This window comes from Nicotiana sylvestris, chromosome 4 (assembly GCF_000393655.2).
Source record: "Nicotiana sylvestris chromosome 4, ASM39365v2, whole genome shotgun sequence".
Taxonomy (NCBI): domain Eukaryota; kingdom Viridiplantae; phylum Streptophyta; class Magnoliopsida; order Solanales; family Solanaceae; genus Nicotiana; species Nicotiana sylvestris.
This window is the reverse complement of record NC_091060.1, coordinates 120,248,726-120,267,315: the sequence shown is the minus strand read 5'-3', so window position 1 is coordinate 120,267,315 and position 18,590 is coordinate 120,248,726. Positions and strand designations below refer to the sequence as shown.

Genomic DNA, 18,590 nt, shown 5'->3' with positions numbered 1-18,590 from the left:
ATTAGGAACCTGCAGAATTTCCCCAAGTAATTTCACGTCCAAGACAATATCCACACCATTTACTAAGGCACACACATGGTCAGTATCCACTGGAAAGAGACTGGCGAAGAAACTCTTAACCTCCTCCTCATACACTTTAGGAGCGTCAATGTAGAACAGATGCGTCCATTGCTGAGACTCCACCATTTCTAGAAGTTGACGCATTCCTTCCATCTCAGAGATTGTTGGGTCAAACATACGACCCAGCAAAACCTTTTGATGCCTTAGTCGCTCAGATCCAAGGCAGACATCACTTCTGGCTTTCTTACCAGAACTGGGTTCCTCAACTCTTTCCCATTTGCGTTTCCTATGCTTTTCTACACTAACTCTACCTTTCCCCTTGGACTTGACAAGAATATCTTCATCACTCACTGCCTCATTTGTCTTGGACTTGGAAGTAGATCCTTTTTCTATGGAGACAAACTCAACCTTTTTCGAGGACCTCCTCTCAAGGGAACCAGGTTCCTCAGGAGTTCTTTCCTCCACCACAACGACAGGGATATCTTCATCACATACAGGGACACCATTCTTTACCAACTTTCTCCTTTTTTTTACTACTTTTCTTGCTCTTTTGAAGTGCAGAATTGTAGGCTGCTTTGACTTAAAGCCTGGTAGTAGGCCGCTTACTTTCAGACTCAGGAGTGGTGACAACCCTGCACTAACTTAAGAATGCATCTAGGGCCACATTGCCCATGTCTTCTTCATCACTAGACCTCATTTTTGGTGCTTGAATTTAAAGAGGCACAACATCAAAAGTAGGTACAGTACTATCCTAGGGGTGAGAGTTCTGACCTGGATCCTCTAGAGAGGGATCAGGTTCTGCATGAGATGCCCCAGTAGTGTATACTGCTGTATCCCCTTCAACAGCCAGAAGGGTCCCTTCTACCCCCTTACTTTGTGACTCTTGTCTCTGAGGAATAACTTCTTGAAATATGCCATCCACGGATACGACAAACACAGTGTTTTCTTCCTTAACAGGTGCTTCCACGACCATGGAGTCGACGGTAACGATGCCGGAGCCTTTTCTAAAGTCACTATTTTCACCTTGTTCTCCAATTAGGGTTTTACTGGCGTGGGCATCAGAAGGCGTTGAGGACAGAACAGTGGTTTCAGGAGATTCAGAGTAGGGAAGAGGTTAGGAAACTAGGTAAGGTGTGATTGTAGCAATGGAGGTGATAGAGGGTAACAGGGACTCAGTAAGGGGGAGAGGTTCCATGGATGGGTAAGAGGTTTTCTCAGCCATTTGAAGAAGAGGTGTGATGATCCTTCCTTTTAGATGAGTTTAGAATAGGGTTTCTGGTTAGGAAGAGCAGACGAGAGGGGTTTTTAAGCGGAAAGGACAATTATGAAGGGAGAAGAATAGGTACCGGTTCTAAAATGGTAGTTGGGCATGGAGAATCGTGACATTTCAGAGGGGGATGGATTGTTTTGAATTGAAGAGACATGACAGCCGGCTCTGAAAAGTTAATGACATAGCAGTTGTATTTTATGTCTTTTAAGATGTGTATTAAAGGATATACAAAACTACTAACCTTTAGTACAAGAACCTGGTTCTTGAGAAACATTTTCTTCAAGCCCTCCTTCTTCCTTTTTTTTTGTTTTGAAAAGAATTAATCCTCTTTTATCAGTCATGTACTGCATCTCTTGCTTCTATGTTCATCATGCGTGTTTACCTGCAACGGTATTGAAGTGAGTTAGGCAGGACCAGAAAACACTTTGAACCTATTATTTCTTAATAACTCTAGCCAACTCAAAAAGGAATCAGGTTCTTAGTTTGGCCTCAACAGTACCAACTTTACTCTATTTCTTTCGAATTGTTCCCTACTTAGTGCCTTGGTAAAAATGCCTGTAATTTGATCTTTGGTGCTGCAAAACGTCATGCATATCAACCCTTTCTCTACATTATCTCTCAGAAAATGATGCCTCATATCAATATGTTTGGTACTTTTTGTTAGACTGGATTCTTTGCCATGTTGAGTGCACTGGTGTTGTCACATAGGAGAGGCTCACTCTCAGTGAGAACTCCAAAATCCTCCATTTACTGCTTGATCCACAGAAGTTGAGCACAGCAGGATGCTGCAGCCACATATTCAGCTTCAGCTGCTGAAAGAGCCACTGAATTTTGCTTCCTTGTACCCCAAAAGATAAGACATGATCCTAAGAAGTGAGCCATCCCAGAAGTACTTTTTCTGTCCATAAGATAGCCTGCACAGTCTACAACAGCATACCTAATTAGATTAAAATAGTCACTTGATGGATAATATAGCACCAGGTCCTACGTGCCTTTGAGATATCTCAGTATTCTTTTGGCAATTTTCAAGTGAGATTCCTCGGGATTTGATTGAAACCTCGCACACAACCCCACGCTAAAAACAATATCAGGTCGACTAGCAGTGAGATAGAGAACAGACTCAATGATGCCTTTATACATTGTTTGATTCATAGGAGATCCTGTTTTATCCATGTCCAGTCGAGTGGCAGTTGCAATGGGAGTGTCTATCACCTTTGATGCTTCCATGTCAAACCTCTTCAAGAGTTCCCTGATGTATTTTTGCTTACAGTTGGAAGTACCTTTTGGGGACTGTTTTACTTGAAGACCCAAGAAGAAATTTAATTCCCCCATCATGCTCATTTCGAATTCACTCCCCATAAGTTTTGCAAATTCTTCACATAGAGAGTCAGTTGTTGCTCCAAAGATGATATCATCAACATAGACCTGAATAATGAGCAGGTTCCGTCCTCGTTTCTTTAAGAAAAGAGTGTTGTTAATCTTTCCTCTCTTAAAGCCATTTTCTAAGAGAAATTTTGACAATCTTTCATACCACGCTCGAGGAGCCTGCTTTAGCCCGTACAAGGCCTTGCCTAATTTGAACACATACTCAGGGTTCTCATGACTTTGGAACAAAGTGAATTCCATATGAGAAGCAATGACGATCAGAATTCTGATGGCTTCCATGCGAGCCACTGGAGCAAAAGTTTCATCATAGTCAATCCCTTCCTCCTGATTGTAACCTTGAACCACTAGCCTGACATTGCTCCTTGTGGTAATTCCATGCTCATCGAGCTTGTTTCTGAATACCCACCTGGTTCCTATAATGGTTCTATATGGAGGTCTGGGTACCAGGTGCCATACACTATTTCTCTCAAACTGATGCAGCTCGTCTTGCATGACTGTAATCCAACCTGCATCTTTCAATGCTTCCTTGATGTTTTTGGGTTCTATTTGGGAGAGAAAGGCTGAGAAAGCAAGTGAATTTCTAGCTCTTGACCTGGTTTGGACTTCGGAATCTAGAGGAGTGATTATGTTGTCTATGGGGTGAGAACTTTGATGTCTCCAGTTAGATGATTGGTGTTCATTTTGAGAAGAAGAAGGTATGTTTGGCTGATTCTCCTCTATCCTTCTCTTAGATGCAAGTGGAGTTCCCTAAACTGCATCAACCACTCTTTCTTCAGCTTCAGTGGTTGTAATTGAAGTGATTGGTTCTATAGATGATGAGGTAGTGTTGTCTTCATTTGCCTCCTTCATTTGACTTGTTATATCTGCCTTTCCATTTTTCATGTTAATGACTTCGCCAGGAACAAGTAAGGGTTCTCCATATTGATCTTCCTCAGCGTTCTTCTCAAATGATGGGTGAGATTCATCAAAAATAACATGGACACTTTCTTCAACACATTGAGCCACTTGTTATATATCTTGTAAGCCTTGCTTTGAGAAGAGTAGCCAAGAAATATCCCTTCGTCACTTTTGGCATCGAACTTACCAAGCTTATATTTTCCATTGTTGAGAACATAGCATTTGCATCCAATCGTTCTTAGGTAAGTCAGCTTGCGTTTTCTTCCATTCAGTAGTTCATATGGTGTCTTGTTCAGAATTGATCTGATCATGCACCTTTTTGCTAAGTAGCAGGCAATGTTGACAGCTTTAGCCCAAAAGTTCTTTGCAAGTCCACTGTCAATCAGCATTGTTCATGCCATTTCTTCCAGAGTTCTGTTCTTTCTTTCTACTACTCCATTTTGCTGAGGAGTTCTAGGAGCTGAGAAGTTGTGAGAGATACCATTTTCATTGCAGAAATCATCAAATTTGACATTGTCAAATTCTGTTCTATGATTTTATCTAATGCATACAACTTTAGACTCCGTTTCACCTGAATTTTCTTCACAAAGGCCACAAATACTTCAACCGTTTCATCTTTTGTTCTGAGAAATAGAGTCCACGTGAATCTAGAATAGTCATCCACGATCACGAAAATGTATCTCTTTTCTCCTCTGCTTTGCACCCTCATAGGTCCACACAAATCCATATGTAGGAGCTCAAGTGGTTTTGAGGTGATCACATATCTTTTTGACTTAAAGGAGGACTTTACATGTTTTCCTCTAGTACAAGCATCACAGACCTTTTGAGTTTTGAATTGTGACATAGGCAAACCATGGACCAGTCTTCTGTGCCATAGTTCAACATCATCGTCAACCGACTTTAGACAACTCATATCACCACTTTGTAAAGATTCGAAATCAGCAACATAGATGTTCTTGTATCTTTTGGCCACCAAGATTACTTCACCAGTCACAAGGTCAGTGACTGTACATATTTTGGACAAGAACTCCACCTTGTTTCCCTTATCACAAATTTGAGAGACACTCAGGAGACTGTACTCAAGTCCATTGACATAGTACACATTTTCAATAGAGTGAGTGAGTGACTTCCCAACTTTTCCAACTCCAAGAATGTACCCCTTTTTGCCATTACCAAAGGATACATTCCCTCCCTACAGGGCTTTTAGTGAAAGAAAGTTTGTGGTGTTCCTAATCATGTGTTTCGAACATCCATTATCCAAGAACCATTGTTCACCAATTCCCTTCATTGTCCCCTGCACAAGAAATTTAGGAGTTATTTTTAGGAACCCAAATAAGTTTGGGTCCCTTGTAGTAATCAAGAGGATGAATAAGAGCTCTTTTAGTCTATACAGGTAATGCACATTTTCTATGAGTGGAACCTGGTCCCTCTTTTGTGATCATAGTTTCAGCAGCCACTTTATCTTTTGGTACTGATTGATTTTTGGCCTGGACACCTTCCTTGGAGTTCCCAGTGTTCCCACATTGGGTCCGAGGCTAGTTATCGAATGCAGAGGTGCTCTTACTGTGAGGGTTGTAAGGATCCCTTTTCCTTGAAAACCCTGCTCCGCGCCCTTTTTCACTGTCATTAGTGAACAAAGCAGTGGTAGCATCTAAGGACAAGGTCCACTTTAGAGACTTTTCAAGATCATTCATTACCTTTTCTAGATTGGCTTGGAGGAGCTCGTTTTTGTCAATTTCAGCGCTCATCCTACATATCAAGGCCTTCATTTCACCTTTAAGCCTAACATATTCCTCACTAACTATCTCCTTTCCTCTTTCTATTTTTTCAGGTTTTGACTTAGTCAAGGGCTCTACTATTTGTTCCCTTTGGTCAGCAGCTTCTGCCAAGAGATCACTCTTTTCTTTTCTAAGAGTTTCAATGGCATTCTTTTGATAAGTAATCACGGCAACTAAGCCTTTTCTAGTAATCTCTGATTCTTCTAGTTCTAAGAACAAGGAATCCCTATCATCTGCAAGACTACAAAATACAATAATTAAAACATCAGCTAAACACATGAGTTTTTTTGGAGAGTAGGATTTCAAATTTTTCTGAACATCCCTGAAGTTTACCTCTTCGTTGCCATTGTCTTCATCATTGTCTGCATGCGCCATCAAAGCAAGCGTTGAGTCATATCTAATCTTATCGCCTTCAACTGCCATCGTGGAACTATTATCAGTATTAGATTTATCTTGTTTTACTTGTGTAGTTCCATCATAAGCTATTTGCAAAGCCTCCCATATTTCCTTGGCAGTGTCGCATGTAGAGATTTTGTCATACTCGTTAGGTTTTAAGCTATATACTAGAATTTTCTTGGCACAAGCAATGTTCTTCAATGCTTTCTTTTCTACTTCAGTATATTCTCCGCTGGTCTTGATTGGAACAAACGGACCATCGAAGATAATATCCCAAAGCTCTCAATCCTCAGCCATGATAAAATCATGCATTCTAGCTTTCCACCACCAATAGCATTTTCCATCAAACTTGGGTGGGTGGTATATGGATTGACCTTCTTCAAGATTTAGTGGAGCCATCATGAAGATCCTTCGTAGGTGTTAACCTGATAGGAGGAACCCGTTCTGATACCAATTGTTAGTTTGTATGGGTCCACCAAGTCTTAGAGTTCTTGGTCCTCTACAAGCTTCTGTTGAGAGCACTTAGTAAAGCATTAAGTAAATGAGACAGAGGATTTTTACATGGAAAAATCCCGTACAAGACGATCAAAAAACCACGACCTACACCTGTAGGCTTTTAACTTTACTAACTTGTAATCTTACCTATTACAAGCCACTGTACAATACTTCTGATTATAAAGGATTTACTCAAATAACTTGTGGTACCTTTACCACAAGCCACTTTGTGACTATCCTTGTTACCAAAGGCTTTTTCTAACTTGTGGTGCTATCACCCCAAGCCACTTTACAATTCTACAATTAAAAAGACTTTTCTCTATGACTAAATCTAGTCACAACCTAAACTCAGCGAGTTTGAGGATTTACAAGAGGACTCCTAATCACTATGCTTCCAAGTAAGCGATTTAGGAGATATAGTAAGTACAATAACAAGGTTACAACTCAACTAGGACAACAACAATCAATCTTTTAGGAACTGGTCCGTAGTGGCGTTCAACCTTGTTCTTCAAGCTTGAGAGGATGATGAGTTTTTTGTTTTTTGCAAAAGCTTGAATGAGAAACAGAAACCTTCTGGTGATATATTTGTATGAAGCTTCATCGCGTACATATTGATCACATCATTTGAAGTGATGTGAGTACTTTGTTTGGTTAGAGAGTGAGAGGACTGACAGTGTGTTGCAGTGCTACAGAAACAGTGCCATCAGTCACTTCAGTTCGAGATGTGTCCACATGACTTTGTACGGCTACATAGGAACCACAGGAGAACCAGGTCCTTGATTGGTTCCTATCTCCTGAATCTGTAACAGTTTATCCTTAGCAAGAATCCGTTTAAGTTTGCAGCAATCCAAGTAGGTCAGGTTCGCTATCTGGTTCTTATCAGCAAGTTTTTTAGATCATCAAAACACAAGGCAAAAGTATTTAAGATCTATCAGTTGTGTCTTACCTTAACTTGAGGGAATTAGGAACCCACAGACTATGTGATTATGTGAAATCCATGTGAGCGGCGTATATGCGGGGTGACGAGTGCGTATACATAGCCAAATTATCTATTTTCCTTGATTTACTGCTTCCCTTTAATTGTTTCATTCCTTGTCTTAATTGTTATATGCTTTAAATACTTCCATGCTTAACTGTTACGTGTTAATCAACATCTTCTCCTGTTAGCTATGTTAGTTCTTCCCATAGGTCCCCTAATCCCTGCTATTTACTTAATTTGACTTGTTTGTACCTTCCAAATTGTAAATTGCTGGATTAGACTCGTTGTGTAGTATTATTTGAGTAGATTTGATATTGATCAAGGGTTCCTTTGCTTGGTTTAGTTTTGTATTTATTTATAGTAAAGGCCTTGTTATTTAGTTTATAAATTGACTGTGTACATTGAGTGTTTGGTACTGATATGGTGGGATCGGGCTGCACACCGCAGCAGGAGGAATAAAGGAGGATTGATATAGAGGAATAAGGGTGAAAATGTTTATACGGTGGGATCGGGTTGCACGGCGCAACATGAGGAATAAGGTTGGATTGATATGGTGATATAAGGGTGAATTTTCCAATTGATATTGATATATGGTGGGATCGGGTTGTGCGCCGCAATACATACATATATATATATATATATATATATATATATATATATATATATATATATATATATATATTGCTATTGTTATTGTTAAGGAGGAATAAGGAGAATTTTGTGATGTCTGGTGGGATCGGGATGCGCGCCGCAACAAAACTATATGTTTCTATTTCCTGAACTACATTTCTTTTTTGTAATTATTTCATTATCTGATATAGTAAGGATTGGTAATTCTAGTCAACACTGGTTTACTCTAGGGGCTATGGTTATCACTTTTAGTTGGTTGTTTATTTTTGTTCTATGTTTCTTTTATTTTGTTATTTATATACTGCGTGTAGGTTTTGTATAGGTGCCCTGCCTTAGCCCCGTCACTACCTCGTCGAGGTTAGGCTCGGCACTTACTAGTACATGGGGTCGATTGTACTGATACAACACTCTGCACATTGTGCGAATTTTGGAGACGGCCCTAGCAGCATTCATTAGTGAGCCCAGATCGGATATCTGTGGAGACTTGAGGTACGATTGTTCAGCGCCCGCAGCACCTAGAGTCCTCGTCCTCTTTTCTTTTAGCTGTATAACTTCATTTAGACAGCTTTATGCTTATTTCATACCTTTATGTGTATTACTTTAGAACTCGTGACACAAGATTCAGAGAATTGTAATAGATGATTGGCTGTTTAATTTCTGAATTTGTACTTAGAACATATCTTTTATTTTAGTTTGTTATCAATGTTACTGTTTAAACTACCAAAAGAAGTAAAAATGTTCTAACCTAGCAAGTGAAAATGGTGGATGGATTATTTGTTGACTAGACCAGCTGGGTCGCCTGCTCTTACTTGGGACCAGTTCTCTCATCTCTTCTTAGAGAAGTTTATGCCTATCACCTTTAGAGAGGAGCGATGATAACTAGGGTTTTTCATACATTTTATACTCCATCTTGCTAAAGTTTTGATTAGAAATTTGTACAAAATAGGCCCAAAAGGCTCACAAGTTGTGCTTGATTGCAAGTTTGATCAACAAAGTGACAAGATGTCAAAGATCAGTTCAAAAAGGAGTGAAACTTGCACAAGTTTCAAGACAAGACAAAGCTCAAGCAAAACAGGGCCAATACGGCCGCACAAGTGAGGTTCAGAGAGTTTGATTTCCAGGCCAACAAGCAATGCAGTTGCATGGGATTTAATGCGGTCCGCATTAGAATTACAGCGGCCGCACTCGATTTAGTGCGGTCCGAACTACCAATGATCATAGAGTTGCCAGTTTTGGAGATTGAAGCCAATGCGGTCCACACTCCATTTAATGCGGACTGCACTAGAAGCCACCGCGGTCGCACGTGATTCTGTGCGGTCCACATTGCCCGTGTTCAGAGAGCTGGATTCTCAAGTTCAGAGCCCTAGTGCGGCCACACGTGATTTTGTGCAGTCCACACTAACCCCGCATCAGTATTTTTGTCCATATTTTTTAGCTTAGTATAAATAGCTTCTTTTCTCATTTTTAGGATATCAGATAGATTTTGTACTGAGTTGCACTCGTGACTTCCGTTTCTTTAGCTATTTTGGGCAATTTTATCTTCGTTTCAACATTGAATCTTCTAGTTTATCATAACAATTAATTAATATGAGTTGTTCTTCATCTATTTCTTTGTTTTCTTCTTTAATTATGAGTAGCTAGACCTATAAGCTAGGGTTGTGTCTCAACACTAGTGTGAGTAATTGATGGGTCTTGTGTTTTAGGGCTAGATTGACTATGGGTGGTTTATATTTGGGCTAATTTCATGTTTAATTGCTGAATTAGTGGTTGCAAACACTAGTTTGTATTTAGTTGAATTTGGCTCTTCTTGAGAAAGAGAGCCTAAGTCTCTGAAATTGGTCCAACAAGGAATTGGGGAGTACTCAAGAGATTGATAGCCCCAATTAAAGTGTTAAACCTAGAGATAGTAATACCCGACTTGAACCTTGATTGCTTGTGCAAATTTGCATACCCAATTGGTCTTGAGAAGGTCAATTCAGGAAAAATCACACAAATCACCGAGAGGTGTAGAGTGGGTAAAATCGTGCGAAGGTTATATCATACTCCCCAAATATGTCAATCATGCCTTAGACTCAAGTAACCGTCAATTGACCACCTAGGCAAAAATCACTACCCTAGTGCTTTTTAACCATTTGAACAACCCACAATAATTTACTCTTAGCTTATTTTAGTTTAATTTAGCATTGTAGTTTGATAAAATTAGAAGTAAAATAAAAACCCAAAAATGTTTAGAAGTGCAATTTGGAACACATACACAACTCTCGATTAGATAGACACCTATCTCCAACATTTAGCTCCCTGTGTAAATCGATCCCGACCCTAAATCGGGTAAAAGCTGCTTCGACCCTCTCTCGATACTCAATAGTAGTGCAGGGTAGGCCTCGATCAAGCACCGCCGTCAGTTTGAAGATCTCCAGTAGGGCAGCATGACTATTACTCAGTATTAGACCCATTTTATGGATTTGTCCAGTCATGTTATTCTTTTGCTTCCTATTGAGAGAGAGAGAGAGAGAGAGTGAGAGGAGGTTTATTGAGAGACTTGGTCAATCTATTAGATTGCAGATGGCTAAGGAGACTGGGTGTGAGATTTCTTTCCAAGATGCGGCCAATGTCACCAGACGAGTCAAGATGGCTCTTGGATAGGAGGTCAGGGGTCAGATAAGAGACCTCGTTATTCCGGTGGGTTTAGCGGCGCCTTATCTGGAGGCAGGGGTACTTTTTCTAGAGGCCATTCCGTTCAAAGCTTCAGGCATCCCGCAATGATTCAGGGATTCGTGGTTCCTATGTACGTCCTTCTGGGTAGCCAGCCTATAGTGCACCACCAACTCCTATCAGAGCACCTCTTATTTAGAGTTATTATCATAGTCAGCCGGCTCATCCAGGCCAGCCTCAGTTTCCACAGCCATAGTGTCAAGATGGATGTTTCGAGTTTGGTGATTATAGGCATATTCAGAGTACCTATCCGGAGGCATATTTAGTTTCCACAACATCAGGGTTCTTGTGCCATGGTTCCAGCACTAGTTGCTGCACCGCCTGGTTAGCCAGCCAGAGGCAGAGGCCTGGTAGCTAGAGGTAGGGGCCATATTGTTAGAGGTGGAGGCCTGCTAGCTAGAGGTCATCCTAGGGATATGGTTCAGAGTAGTGGGGCCCAGCCCCGATGTTATGCTTTTCCAGCCAAACCTGAGTTGAGTCATCCGATGCTATCATTACAAGTATTGTTTTAGTTTGCAGTAGAGATCCTTTAGTTTTATTTGGTCTCGGGTCTACTTACTCCTATGTGTCATCTTATTTTGCTTCATATTTAGTTGTGCCTCGTGATTCGTTGAGTGCCCCTATGTATGTATCTACACCAGTGGGGGATTCTATTATTGTAGATCGTGTATATCATTCGTGTGTGGTCACTATTGGGAGTCTTGAGACAAGTGTAAACCTTCTGCTCTTAGATTGGCTATCATCTTATCATGCTATTTTAGACTGTCCCGACAAGACAGTGACATTAGCCTTGTCGGGGTTGCCTTGATTAGAGTGGAGATGGACTCTTAGTCATTCTACCAGCAGGGTTATTTCTTTATGAAGGCTCAATGTATGGTTGAGAAGGGGCATTTGGCCTATTTAGATTATGTTCGTGATTCTAGTGTAGAGGTTCCTTCTATGGATTCAGTTCCTGTTGTTCGTTAGTTTCCAGAGGTATTTCCTACAGATCTGCGGGGGATGCCACCAGATAGGGATATTGATTTCTGTATTGATTTGGCACCAGGCACTCAGCCCATTTCCATTATGTCATACCGGATGGCTCCATAATGAACAGATGCAGGATTTGCTTGATAATGGCTTCATTAGACCTAATGTCTCGCCCTGGGGTGTACCGATTTTGTTTGTGAAGAAAAAGGATGGTTCTATGAGGATGTGTATATATTATTGGCAGTTGAACAAAGTCACATCAAGAACAAGTATCCATTTCCGAGGATTGATGATTTATTTAATCAGCTTCAGGGTGCTATGGTGTTTTCGAAGATTGATTTGAGATCTGGCTACCATCAGTTGAGGATTAGGGCATATGATGTCTCTAAGACAGCTTTTTGGATGAGGTATGGGCACTATGAGTTTCTAATGATGTCATTTTGGGTTGGCCAATTCCCCAATAGCATTTATGGACTTGATGAACCGAGTGTTCAAGCCTTATCTTGATTCTTTTGTGATTGTATTTATTGATGACATCTTGATATACTCCCGCAGTCAGGAGGAGCATGAGTAGAACCTTTGGATAACGATCAAGACTTCGAGGGACAGTCAGTTGTATGCTAAATTTTGAAGTGCGAGTCTTGGTTTGATTCAGTCGCTTTCTTAGGCCATGTTGTATCAGTAGAGGTCATTCAGGTAGATCCTAAGAATATCAAGGCAGTCAAGAATTGGCCTAGACCTACTTCAGCCATGGAGATTAGGATCGTCTTGGGTTTGGCGGGTTATTATCGTTGATTTGTGGAGGGTTTTTCATCTATAGTAGCATCGCTGATAAGGTTGACCCGGAAGGGTGCCCCGTTCAGATGGTCGGACGAGTGTGAGGTGAGCTTTCAGAAGCTCAAGACAGCTTTGACTACAATGCCGGTGTTGGTGTTACCATTAGGTTCAGGATCTTACACGATATATTGCGATGCCTTCCGTGTTGGGCTCGGTGCAGTATTGATACAATACGGCAGGGTGATTGCATATGCATCTTGGCATTTGAAGGTTCATGAGAAGAATTGCCCTGTTCATGATTTAGAGTTGGCAGCCATTGTTCATGAGCTGAAGATTTGGATGCACTATCTTTATGGCATGTCATGTGAGGTTTTCACGGATCATTGCAGCCTTCAGTATTTGTTCGAGCAAAAGGATCTCAATTTGAGGCAGAGGAGGTTTATACGGTGGGATCGGGTTACCGCGCCGCAACAAAACTATATGTTTCTATTTCCTAAACTGCATTTCTTTTTGGTAATTCTTTCATTATCTGATATAGTAGGGATTGGTAATTCTGGTTGACACTAGTTTACTTTAGAGGTTGGTCTTATCGGTTTCAATTGTCTGTTTGGTTTTGTTTTATATTTCTTTTATTCTGTTATTTATATACTACGTACAGGTTTTGTATAGGTGCCCCCTAGCCTCGTCACTACCTCGTTAAGGTTAGGCTCGACACTTACCAGTACATGGGGTCGGTTGTACTGATACTACACTCTGCACATTGCGCAAATTTTGGAGGCGGTTCCAGCAACAGTCATTAGTGAACCCAGATTGGATATCTACGGAGACTTGAGGTAAGGTTGTTCAGCGCCCGCAGTACCTGGAGTCCCTATCCTCTTTTGTTTTAGCTGTATAACTTCATTCAGACAACTTTATACTTATTTCATACCTTTATGTGTATTACTTTAGAAGCTCGTGAACTCGTGACACTAGATTCAGGGAATTGTAATAGACGATTGGCTGTTTAATTTCCACATTTGTACTTAGAACATATCTGTTATTTTAGTTTGTTATCAATGTTACTATTTAACTGCTAAAAGAAGTAAAAATGTTCTAACGTTGGCTTGCCTAGCAAGTGAACTATTAGGCTCCATCACGATCCCGACGGTGGAAATAATACTAACCATAAAACAGCGATGTGTCAAAGGAATCATACAAGTAAAGGGGGCCAAGTATGTATTAGGCCAAAATTATTTTACCTTTTAATATGAATTTAAGTTAAATAAGCAAGACAAAAATAAAACTAAATACTTGTCACGACTCCAAATACCGGTCGTGATGACGCCTATCACATTACTAGGCAAGCCAACCAATCAATTAGCCGCAACCCGTTTTTCCTTTAACAATAAGTCATTTTCTAACACAGGTTTCAAATACCAATTTCATTATGAATGTTTTAAGTAACAAAAAGATATGCGGAATTCAAAATAACAGGAAACTACACATCCCCATAAATCTGGTTTCACGAGTTTAGAGCCTCTAATACAAGTCTTAACACCTACTACATCAATAGTCTAGAAAATGCGGAAAGATAACAAGATAGGGGAGAAAACAGGGCTGCGGACGCCATGCAGCTACCTCGAATTCTCCGGCAAACGCTGAATCAGCTGAAGACCCTCACTCGACCGCTCGGGCACCTGGATCTGCACACAAGGTGCATGGAGTAACGTGAGTATGCCAACTCAGTAAGTAACTAAAGTAAATAAGGACTGAAAGCAGTGACGAGCAGTTCAAAAACATATAACTGAATAATCAATAGAATAACAGATCAACTTTACAGTTAAAAATCAGTTTCGTCATACAATCAACATTTCCATTTTAAAAACCTTTGAAATCGGATACTTAGCAATATATCCAACAGAGGTTTATTTAAAGGAATAGTGAAATCAGTGAAAAACATCATAACAGGGCCCCATGGCAAGAAATCACTCAAAATATGGCCCATCGGGCAGCCTCTCAGTCACTCGTGACTCAACTCTCGTCACTCAGTAATCACTCTCAGTACTCGGCTCATTAATATCCCATAATAATAGAAATCATAGTAACCGCTGCGGCGTGCATCCCGATCCATAATTTATAGTCAACTACGCTCACTAGGGGTGTGCAGACTCCGGAGGGGCTTTTACAGCCCAAACGTCATATAGCTACAACGTGCAACCCGATCTAATATATATATCGCTACGGTTTGCAGCCCAATCTATATAAGTATCGCTGCAGCGTGCAGCTCGATCCATAACTCACATATATATAAATATCCTCACAATTTGGTTCTCGGCCTCTCTCAGTCCTTAACCTCACAACCTCTCGGGCACAACAATAGAAATTAGGGAACTCAGCCCAAACAATCCTCACAATCAGGAGTAGAGTAATAAAACCAGTTTTAAACATTTGAACAGATAAAACGTGATTGAGGATATGCTTCTAGCAATTAATGTGACAAAAATAGTCAAAATGCCCCTAAGGTTTCTACAGGTCGGTACAAGGCCCCAAAGATGGCATACAACCCATAATATAGTATAAATATCCAAAATATGGAATAACATAATATTTCTAAACCAAATACGCGGCTTAATAGTCGCTACGGGATGGACCAAGTCACAATCCCTACCGGTGCATGCCCACACGCTCGTCACCTAGCATGTGCGTCACCACATTTATCAAAATAAGTCAAATACCGGGGTTTTGTACCCTCAGTTCAAGATTTACAATGGTTACTTACCTCAACCGGTCAAATCTCTAGCTCGCGATGCCTTTGCCCCTCGAATCGGCCTCCACTCGCATCGAATCTAACCAAAATCAGAACGAGGATATCAAAATATGCCAAGGGAACGAAGCCCAAGCGAAAACAATCAACAAATGGCACAAATCCCGAAATTACCAAAACCCGACCCTCGAGCCCATGTCTCAGAATTCGAGAACACTGAAATCGGAGTACAAATGACCCCTCAAATTCCCATTTAAAGGCCTCTTAAACTCAAGCCCTATTCCCCAATTTTTCTTCCTTAATGTCCACTAAAACCATGATTAAATAATGGAAAATGATCTCAAACCCAAGTAATTAAGCTTAGGGAACTTACCCAACTGATATCCTTTGATTCCTCTTGAAATCCAATGTCTTAGCCTCTTTCCCGTCATCAAAAATGATGAACTTAGCAAAATTTCGGGAAGAAGCCATTATATACCCTCTGGTCAGGGATTTTCGCATCTACGACCAGCCTACCGCTTTGGTGGTACCGCATATGCGGCCATATTACCGCTTCTGAGGTTATTCACTTAAAGGGCCCAATCCGCATCTGCAGTCAACTTTCCGCACCTACGCCTTCGTAGGTGCGATCACACTACCGCATCTTCGGTTCCTGAAGATCCCATCCAAAACCTCTTCTCCGGCTCCTCTTCTGCACGTGCAGCATCTCACCTACGGTCCCCAATCCGCAGGTGTGAAAATATCAAAAGCAAAAGATTTCTGCATCTTCAACAACAACTCAACTCCCCGTCAACCATCCGAAATCACCCTGAGGCCCCCGGGACCTCAACAAAAACAACCAACATATCCCAAGACCTTATTCAAACTTGTTCCAATTATCAAAACACCTCAAACAACATCAATTCACCCAAAACACATCGGGTTCAAGACAAACTTTCTAAAATCATCCGAATTTCGCTTTTGATCAAAAACCCAACCAAACCACGTTCGAATGACCTGAAATTTTACACACGCATTCCAAATGATACAAAGGAACTACTGCAACTCTCGGAATTCCATTCCGGCCCCTATATAAAAATCTCTCCTATAAATTGGAAATCGCCAAAATCTCAACTTCGCCAATTCAAGCCTAAATCTAATGCGAACCTCCAAAACTCATTCCGATCACACTCCTAAGTCCCAAATCACCTCCCAAAACTAACCAAAACATCAGAACTCACATCCGAACCCTCTAACTCATAAGTCAACATCCGGTTGACTTTTCCAACTTAACCTTCCTTAAGAGAGACTAAGTGTCTCAAACCTTATCAAATCCTATTCGAACGTTAACCAATCAACCCGATCACATATAGAACCATTATACAAAGAAATTAGAAGCAAAAATGGGGGGTAACAGAGCGGTAACTCATGAGACGACTGGACGGGTTGTCACATCCTCCCCAACATAAACAAACATTCGTCCTCGAACGGGTCAAGAGACATACCTGAAGCCTCAAACAGGTTAGGATATCTACTCCGCATCTCTCGCTCGATCTCCCATGTATCCTCCTCTACGGGCCGACCTCTCCACTACACTTTCACTGAAGCTATATCCTTTGACCTCAACTTCCTAACCCGACAACCCAAAATAGCTACTGGCTCCACATCATAAGTTAAATCATCATCTAACTAAACTGTGCTGAAATCCAAAACATGAGATGGATCCCCAATATACTTCTGGAGCATAGAAATATGAAATATCGGATGCACACTCGATAAGCTGGGTGGTAACGCAAGCTCATAAGCCACCTCCCCAATCCTCCGAAGCACCTCAAAAGGCCCAAAGAACCGAGGACTCAATTTCCCTTTCTTCCCAAACCTCATAACACCCTTCATGGGCGAAAACTTCAACAGGACCTTCTCACCAACCACGTAGGACACATCTCGAACCTTCCTATCGGCATAACTCTTTTGCCTTGACTGTGATGTACAAAGCCTCTCCTGAATCACCTTCGCCTTCTCTAAGGCATACTGCACCAAGTGTGTCCCCAGTAGCCAAGCCTCACCGGGCTCGAACCAATCAACTGGAGATCTACACCACCTCCCATACAAAGCCTCATACAGAGCTAGCTGAATACTCGACTGGTAGCTGGTGTTATAAGCAAACTATGCAAGCGGTAGGAACTAATCCCATAACCCTCCGAAATCAATGACACAAGCAGGCAACATGTCCTCTAATATCTAAATAGTGCGCTCAGACTGCCCTTCCGTCTAAGGGTGAAAAGCTGTGCTCAACTCAACCTGAGTACCCAACTCTCACTGCACAAACCTCCAAAACTGAGAAGTAAACTAAGTGCCCCTATCTGAAATGATGGAAACTGGGATACCATGCAAACGAACAATCTCCTGGATATAGATCTTTACCAACTGCTCTGAAGAATAGGTAGTACACACAGGAATGAACTGCGCGGACTTGATCAACCGATCCACAATTACCCAAATAGCATCGAACTTTCTCAAAGTCCGTGGAAGTCCAACAACAAAGTCCATAGTGATCCTCTCCCACTTCCACTCGGGAATATCCATCTGCTGAAGCAAGCCACCCAGTCTCTGATGCTCATACTTCACTTGTTGACAATTGAGACACCGACCTACAAATCTCACAATGTATTTCATCATTCTTCTCCACCAATAATGTTGCCTCAAGTCCTGATACATCTTCGCGGCACCCGGATGAATGGAATACTACGAGATATGGGCCTCCTCCAGAATCAACTCCCGAAGCCCATCCACAATTGGCATGCAAATCCGGCCCTGCATCCTCAACACCCCATCATTACCAATGGTAACATCTCTGGCATCATCATGCTGAAGCCTGTCCTTAAGGACAAGTAAATGTGGATCATCATACCGGTGCTCTCTAATGCGATTATATAAAGAAGACTAAGAAACCATGCAAGCCAATACCCGAATGAGCTCCGAAACATCTGACCTTACGAACTGATTGGCCAAGGCCTGAACATCAACGGCAAGATGTCTCTCCCCAACTGGAATATATGCCAAACTCCCCATACTCACTGCCTTTTGGCTCAAAGCATCGGCCACCACATTGGCCTTCCAAGGATGGTACAATATAGTGATATCATAATCCTTAAGCAACTCTAACCATCTCTGTTTCATCAAATTGATATCCTTTTGCTTGAACAAGTGCTAAAGACTGCGATGATCAGTGAGCACCTCACAAGACACGCCATACAAGTAATGCTTCCAAATCTTCAATGCGTGAACTATGGCAGCCAACTCCAAATCATGAGCGGGATAGTTTTTCTCATGAGACTTCAACTGATGAGAAGCATAAGAAATAACTCTACCCTCCTACATCAACACACATCCAATCCTAACTCTCAAAGCATCACAATACACGATATATGAACCTGAAGCTGATGGCAAAACCAACACTGGAGAAGTGGTCAAAGATGTCTTGAGATTCTAAAAGCTCTCCTCACACTCGTCCGACCA

General features: G+C 41.3%; 1 protein-coding gene across 1 annotated transcript; it reads right to left on the bottom strand.

Moving 5' to 3' along the window:
- Positions 1 to 4,043: 4,043 nt before the first annotated feature.
- Positions 4,044 to 18,143, bottom strand: LOC138890081 (uncharacterized). The gene is made up of 5 exons (XM_070173432.1): positions 18,064 to 18,143; positions 17,912 to 17,991; positions 6,955 to 7,082; positions 5,311 to 6,024; positions 4,044 to 4,805 (listed from the first exon to the last, which is right to left on the bottom strand). The coding sequence occupies exons 1-5, from the start codon at positions 18,141 to 18,143 to the stop codon at positions 4,044 to 4,046; spliced, it is 1,764 nt and encodes a 587-aa protein (XP_070029533.1).
- Between the last annotated feature and the right edge of the window lie 447 nt (positions 18,144 to 18,590).